Source organism: Phragmites australis, chromosome 12 (assembly GCF_958298935.1).
Source record: "Phragmites australis chromosome 12, lpPhrAust1.1, whole genome shotgun sequence".
Classification (NCBI taxonomy): Eukaryota; Viridiplantae; Streptophyta; class Magnoliopsida; order Poales; family Poaceae; genus Phragmites; species Phragmites australis.
In genome coordinates this window covers 28,777,316-28,785,631 of record NC_084932.1, presented here as the reverse complement: position 1 = coordinate 28,785,631, position 8,316 = coordinate 28,777,316, and the positions used below count along the sequence as shown (strand labels likewise).

Here is an 8,316-nt window from a genome sequence, read left to right as displayed (position 1 = left end):
ATAGGTCGTGAAATAGAAAGAAAAAATTTGTTTGATGCGCATTTACGCTCTGCCATTGATGCTTTCACTTCCGACCATAACCTGTTTCATGCTTGTAACTTGTAAGATGTTACCACGTTGGAATCAAGTCTAGTATTTTAATCTAGTCGATAAATAAAGTCAAGGTGGGATGGAAGTCCCGGGGAGCATGGGGCCATTTATTAGCGACCACATTACCGCCACGGGCTTTTGGAAAGGGGCAACAGCTCTCTCACTAGAGATAACCGTGAGGGAGCGAAGGGCGGCAATACATGCGTCGGTACATTAAATTTAGCAACACCCATAATTTTAACAAAGAAAAGCATAGGCAACACAAGCAACTCATACGATAAGTCCTCACAATAGTTTTTATTATTCATGTCAACGACACCCGTCGTTCCTGGTCGCATCGATCGCATCATACGTCGTTCGTCTAGCCAGGGTCAGGTCGACCACAACACACGTACGATCGAAGCTAGCAGAGCTAGCTGTCTAGCTGCAGCGCGGCATGGGCAGGCGGCAGACGGCGAAGAGCCTCGCCGCGTTGGGGCTGCGGATGTAGCTGCCGTAGTTGGGGCTGCGCGCGTACCCGCACAGGCACGCCTGCTGCGCCCGCAGCTGCGCGCAGCACGCCGGCGGCACCGGGCCACCGAACAGCGCCGGGCCCGCGCACGGCGTCAGCTGCGCCGGGTTGCAAGCCGCCACGGCCTCCGCCGTTGTTGTCGTTGTCGCCATGAAGGCGACAGCGATCGCCAGGAGGAGGGCGACGCCCGCCGCCATCGACGGCGGCTTCATCATCTCTCCACCCATCTACTGAACAGTGACGACGCTGCTGTGTGTATGTGTATACGTCGGTGAGCGCGGGAGTGGCGGACGTGCGTGGTGCATGCGAGACGCCGTCGTGCCAGAGGCCGGGGGTTGCTATTTGTAGCGGCCGTGGTTGGTGAAGGCGCCGTGCGCGCGACGGAATGCCAATGCGGTGCGTGAGCTGAGTGTGCAGCTAGCGATGCATGCGCGCATGCATGGCGGGTACGTGGCGACGATGACGCATCGGCGAGTCGGCGCCCTGGACGGACGCGCGAGCTGGCTAAGGATCCGGGAGATGGATCGATCGTTAGCTTTGTAGTGCGTGCGCGAGCGTACAAGTGCAGCAGCGGTGGCTTTGTAGAATATCTAATTATATGTATATACGTATAAGTAGTACATCGTACGTGGATAGATACGTTGTGTCTATATTTAATAACTCTGGATATTATTATTACGTGAAAAAAACTTAAAAATGATGGGTCATAATCGTTATGGGTTATCCGTCACCTATAACGTGTTACTGATGACCAATCATAAATGATGGGTAAAGACCCGTCAGTAATAAAATCATTGGTAATAGATCAAAACTTAACCCGTCACTTATGCATGTTATAAGTAACAGGTCATAACTGTGACCCGAGTGACAAGTCAGAGTTATAACCTATCACTTATGATTTGATGAACTTTTTCACGTTTTTAAAAACAGAAAAGTCTCAAAAAAATTATTTTTTTTACCCAACCTGAGCCCATCGCATATGCCCCACAAGCCACACCCTTTTTCAAAATATTTTCAATACTTGCGTTACGCGGGAATCGAACCCGCCAACTCTCTCGCAAACGAACATCCTCACCAACTCAGCTATCACGTTGTTGTGATATGAAATAGATATTTTATCCCTTTAAGCTTCGTTGCGGAAGGTTATAGGTGACGGGTCATAAGTCACGTTATGACCCGTCACCTATATATATGTTACAAATTTGAATTATAAGTTGCTTAAGAGCTTAATCGTAAAGGAATAAAACACTTTTAATGGTTCGATTCAAAGTTTTGGAATCAGAGAGTGAGATTAAAGTTCAATTGAGCTGTTCACTTCGACTGAAAGTAGTTGCAGAATTGAAATAAGCAATATAACTAATATTTCAAATAAGTGACCCGGAACACCCTCGGTAAAACGGGCATAACTTTTACATACAGACTCCAAATTTCTAACGTACTCCCATGGGTTTCGAAAAGCCAAACAATTCCTTGCTAACCCTAGCCTGGAATTTCACACCTATTTTCTCACTTCTGGATCGTCCTCGGATTCAACGAACTTTTCGAGGCCAAAAACGGCTTAAAAGATTGAGTTCTCGCATCTGGAGGTTTATGCACCATTTTTAAAATGTGTGTTTGTGTCCATAGCCGTTATACCTTACATCAAACTTGAGCAGATATGTACAATAGTTTATATTCTAGTGTTACTGAGGTGAGAAAAAAATAAGAGAAATATAAAAAAATTATAACATCATACTATATACATATTTACTATATAAACAAATTGTTGAATGTGCATTATTTCTTTTACTACACATTTTATGGTCTACAAATAAATGCAACTAGTATATTTTTAATTAATAACTAGTTATTATTTTTAATTAATAGTAGCTAGATTTATAATTGATATAAATTATGAAGGATAAATTTTTTTTCTCACAACTACATAAAAAATTGATGAGTTGATGGGCTAATACATATAATATTTCATCAAACTGATTGACTAATAAATCTAATGATTGAGTAATTAAAATTTCTTCCTCTGCTCTGTTGCATGAAACTGGTCATTAGTGACAGATCAAAACTTAACCCACCACTAATGACTCTCTAGGACGATTCATCACTGATGAGTTATTCATTAGTGATGGGTCACAAATTGACCTATCACTTATGACTTGTCCAAGATGACCCGTCATTGATGACGAGTCATAAGTGACCCGTCACTTATGTCTGACCTAGGATGACCTGCCACTTTTAACATAAGTGACGGGTCATATTATGACCTGTCACTAATTTTGTGTCTTCTTTGTCTATTTTTCACGTAGTGTATGTAACCAAATCTGCGGTATCTGATATACCAGGAAATCTAGAAGACGTATATTAGGAAGGTCTTGATTAGTAATCCTACTCGAGAACGACTAGTATCTAAGTCATATTCATCTGCTTTGTCTTGGTAGACAATACGAAAGACTCCATATCTATTACGGCTAGATAGGAGGCGACATATTAACCCTATATAAAGAGGGAACCCAAACTCCACAATAGAGAGAGAGGAGAACAGAGGAAACTCACGCATATGCAATTTGATACAAGCACCAAGACCATAGGATATGCTCGGCGACATCATCCTTACACTAAAAACAAGTTTATGGTTAATTCTGAAAAAGAAAATGACCTATTTTGAATAAATAGAAAGGGTATGGGCCTTTTTATGAAAATAGAAGGACCTTTTTGAAAATATGGAAATGTCTATTGTAACAGCATATATGTGTATATGTGTGTGTGTGTGTGTGTATGTGTGTGTGTGTGTGTGTGTGTGTGTGTGTGTGTGTGTGTGTGTGTGGTATATACGCCGTATAAGTATAATATACATGTGTATATATATGAGAGGAAAAAGAAAAGGCTTTTAGAATAAAAAGGCCGAAGCCACCTCTTCTTTTCTCTACCTCTCTCTGTTTTGGCTAGATCCAATCAGCCCAGCCCAGCCTAGCCCTACTAGCCTAGTCGAGCAAGCCCACCATCTCATCTCTCTCTCTCTCTTCTCCGCTTCAGGTCACGTAGCAGCAGCAAGCCAGTCGTCGCCGTGAGGATGTCATCGTGTTCAAGTCGAAGATCAACCACCCAACCGCTAAACGAGATCGCCAAAGCATCTAGAAGCTCAACCTCGAGCCAATTTGGCCAAAGCCCGAGCCAAATTAATGTTGGACACCTGAGTTCATCTGTCGGTCGCCCGAAATCTCACTCAAATCCGCAAGATAGAGTTAGATATGAGTGGTGAATCAAAAGGAGGAAGAATTCGTGAGCTATACGAGATCTTTTGCTCAAGAGATAGAGATCCAAGCGCATTTGAATCGCCAGAACCAAGTTCAGATCGCTACTGTCGCCCTTTTCAAAATCTGAATCGAACTCGAGATAAGAGAGTTGCCCGCTTATATGTATGCGCCCTTACGTCCTCCTCAGATCATCCCACAGCTTTTGGTCATCTCGCCGAGGAGAAATAGACAACCAGAGGCCATCTCCGGTGAGCTCCGAAGCTTCAAGCTGCCCTTCACCATCGCCAGCCTCTTTGAAGCTTCGCCTACACCGACGTGTGCCCTATGAGTTTCCCGAGCTACCCCTATTATTTTCCGCCACTCGACGTCGAGTTTAGACCATCAAAGCGCCATTCCGGTGGGTTTCCGGTCGTGCGCCGCCGCGAGGGAGTCGCCATCACCCTCTGTTCCATCAGAGACGAGAGCTAAAGCGTGTGAGCTGTGAGATTCAAAACTGAGAGCCCAGATTAGAAGATCTGCATACCCCTTTGCTAGCCAATTGTAGAGTGCCACGTGTTCAACTTAATCCCAGTCAGCCTTTTGCCATGTCATCTGCCGAGTCAGCAAGCCACGTCAGTCGTTTTGCTGATGTGTCGTGCCACCTCAGCACATAGAGCCGAGTCAGCAGCCCAGTCAGCGTTGTTTTTCTTTTTAATTGTTTTGATGATGTCATAAATAGTAAATATTACGCAATAAATAGATTTCTAGTGTTAAAATAATTCTAATAATAATAATTAGGAAATTAGTCTATGATAATATATAATAATATTTTATATTTTATATGTTTATTTAATTTAGTTTAATTGTTTTAAATAGTTTAGAATTCAAATAAATGCTAGATAATTCCAGAAAAAACCCAAAAAAATCATAGATGGTTTTGGAAAAATTCTAGAAAATTTCTAGCAACATAATTTCATCTGTAGTTAATCTTCTTAGTCCTATTTTAATCTTTAAAAAATCATAATTTGTTAACCATATCTTCGTTTTGACCCGTTCGTTTGCTGGATTGTCCAAAAAAGTGTGATAATATATGTGATGATGCTTGTTGTGTGATATTTGGTTCTTTTGGATCTTGATGTTTATATGTTGTTATTTTTCTGCGTATGCTGTGAGTTGATGCCAACGTTCTGGAGGAGACAGAAGGTTTGCAGGATAAGGATTTCGAAGACACAACTGAGTTCAGTGAAGGCAAGTTGTGTTCTTGATCATATTTATTCTAATGTTTTTTAAAATATTTTGTTTTATAAACATGCATGGTAATAATACGTTGGAAATCCCATGAGTTAGCCTTTATCCTAGTTTTTCCCTTATCATTCTTGTCGTTGTAGTATGTTTTGGGTTATGGAAGGGTAGATGATGCTTAGGCTTGCTTTGGGATGGAAGTCATGATAATTGTTCCACGAATATGATAATGGTCATATGCAACAATGATAAAATATGATGAAATAATTTTTGTAGCAACATGACATAGGGATTTGAGCATGTGGTATGATCGGTAGGTGATGTATGGTTGGGAAAAGTGGTAGTCTTGCTCAAATTTAAGGACCGGTTCGTGAGGTGATATTTTTGTGTTTATTGTTCAACCACAAATCTAGTATGTGATGAATTTAGCCAAGTAATTTGCTTTACTCTCAGTATAGTGTAGACTATTTAGTGGTATAGGGAATGAAAGGGATGAACTTCCTTAGATCTGTAAGACGCAAGAGGGGGCTTCCGTTGTTGAGGTGGAATCACGCGGCAGTGAAACCTTAGCGGGTAGACGTGTGCTGAGAGGAGCATTGTAAAGGCTTTGTAGTGAATTCCTAGCGCACACTTCGGTAATAAATATATAAGAGTTTTTTTTAAGTTAAATTAGCCTCTATAATAGAGACTTACTTCTAGAATCTTGTGCTTTTCTTTTATCTATGCCCTACTCTGCCAAATAGTCAACACCAAGAGCAACCTTGGAAGTAGTGCCAACCGCTTAGAAACCCCACCTCCACCACCACCACCTCCGATGACTATATAGCAGCTTATGGTTATGCAAACTCAAATTTTGCAAGGGATGGCCCAGACAATAACCAACATTCTACAAACTACTCAGAATCAGCCACCACCACAGCCCTACCACTACAACCAGTCGAAATTGGGGGAATTCATGAGGACTAAGCCACCTACGTTCTCTCACACCACTAAGCCACTCGATGCAGATGATTGGCTTAAGACAATTGAGAAGAAGTTGTACATCACCCAATTCAATGATCGTGAGAAGGTTCTGCATGCTGCACATCAGCTCACCGATCCTGTCGTTGACTACTGGGATGCTTTCTGCAACTCCCGTGAGGACCAGGAGTCAGTCACTTAGAGAGAATTCAAGGAAGCTTTTCGTCGCCATCATTTGCTGGCAGGCACTATCACTATGATGAAGAAGAAGTTTTGCAACCTGATGTAAGGGTCTATGTCAGTGTATGAGTATGTCAATAGGTTTACTCAACTCTCAAGGTATGCACCAGAGGATGTCGACACAGCTGGAAAGAAATATGAGCGTTTCTTGGATGGGTTGGTTTATGGAATGAAAAGAAATAGGACCCATGACTACCCGGACTTTCAGCATTTGGTAACAAGGCACTAGTATTAGAAAAGAAATGCCTTATGCTGGGTGAATATCACAAGAGAAGAATGTCTTCACAAGGACAACACTTAGGCATCAACTCTCGCCCACACACCATACTACACCAGGGAAAACAACAGTCATCCACTTAGTCCAGACCTCAAGCAGAAGCACCTCGCCCTGTGGACCAGCAACCCCGCTCCAACACAAGCTACAACACACCATTCCCGACCAAGAGCCCTAGGCTACAACTGGATGCACACATTTCAACTGTCATGAGATTGGACACTATGATAATCAATGTCCTAAGAAGAGGCAGAACCAGACCCCGGTACCTTTCAACTTGAACACATCAACGAAGACACATGCTCCAACTCAGAACCGCAATCAGCATCAGACACCTGCACCACCCAACAGAGCTCAGTAGAACCATGTGAAGGGATGCGTGGACCATGTCTCTGCAGAAGAAGCTCAGGATGCATTAGACGTCGTACTAGGTATGTTCTTTGTTAATTCAGCCCCTGCCTCTGTTTTGTTTGATTCTGGAGCCTCGCATTCGTTTATTACATCCAAGTATGTGACCAAGCATAGTTTACCAGTAACAACCTTCAAACATAATATGCTAATTAGCTCATCTAGTGGAGAAATGAGAGCTAGTCTCCTCTGCCCTAAGGTAAACCTTAAATTAAGGGAGGTAGAGTTCCCAGCCAACCTCATCGTCCAGAAATCAGATGGGATCGATGTGATTCTTGAAATGGATTGGCTACCAAAGTTCAAATGAGTGATAGAGTGTGGCAAAAAGGCAGTCACCTTGGAAAATAAAGAAGGGGTCAAGGTAGAGTTTGTGGCAGACATGCCGACAGCAGAATAATGCAAGCTGAACCATCTTAAAGGATTGACAGTGGACCAGATACGGATAGTCTGTGAGTTGCATTCATCACCTACACACAATAAGATAAGCAAACATGTACATCCAACACCATTTAACTCCATCACAAGTTAGTCGAAATCAAAACCCCTGCAGAAATGACACATCTCTAAAAAATTGTGAACACGAGATGATCCGGTGCTCACTCTTCCTGAGTGCCAGACTATCCGCGTGTTTAACTCAGCAGACCAGGCTGCCAGAAATCCTCTCTGCAATAAATAGTCCGACATGTATTCATGCCCATCGTTGGACCATCCGGCGTATTCATCCTTGCCAGAACCCGTTTTGCGCCCTCTTTGAAAAAATTACTCCGGCGAAGCAATCGTATGAAGGTATTATGTTAGTGAGAGGTCCTAAAAAACCATCTGTAACACTCCATCTACTTTAACTGATTCTAGCAATAGTAGCTCCTCTTAAGATTTTGTACCGAAGCTCCTCCACATAATGTAAGGAATATTTGCTTGGTTCGGATGTGCTACGTCATGTTTGATATGCAAACCTAAGGTTGCCGAGATATGTCAAACAATCGTTATGCTAAATTTGTCTAACTTGTGGCAAATAAAAACATAGGCTTGTCTAAAAGAATCTCGCTGTAACAACAGTATCTATGACGTATGTGATCTAAACGGTAAAAAGTTTGGCATGACTAAACTGTAACTCGATCTAAACTAATGCTTAAACATGAAAAAAGGGCGTTGCTATTTAACAAGCGCATGTTTTTTTTCAGGCGACAGTTGTGAGCCATTTGTTAAGCATCTAATGTCTCACAGCCTTTCTTCAACCTATAGATTCTGCCCCGCATGCAATCTTTCTTCAACCGACACCACCCGTAACCTTTCTTTAACCGACACCGGCTCACTCCTCCGCCACCCGCCCACATCCAGCCATCTCCGGTGGCAGTCCCGCC

General features: G+C 42.6%; 1 protein-coding gene across 1 annotated transcript; it reads right to left on the bottom strand.

The window, feature by feature from the left end:
* Nucleotides 1-510: 510 nt before the first annotated feature.
* Nucleotides 511-828, bottom strand: LOC133886487 (probable non-specific lipid-transfer protein 2). Its single transcript, XM_062326175.1, has one exon. The coding sequence runs from the start codon at nt 826-828 to the stop codon at nt 511-513; it is 318 nt and encodes a 105-aa protein (XP_062182159.1).
* Between the last annotated feature and the right edge of the window lie 7,488 nt (nt 829-8,316).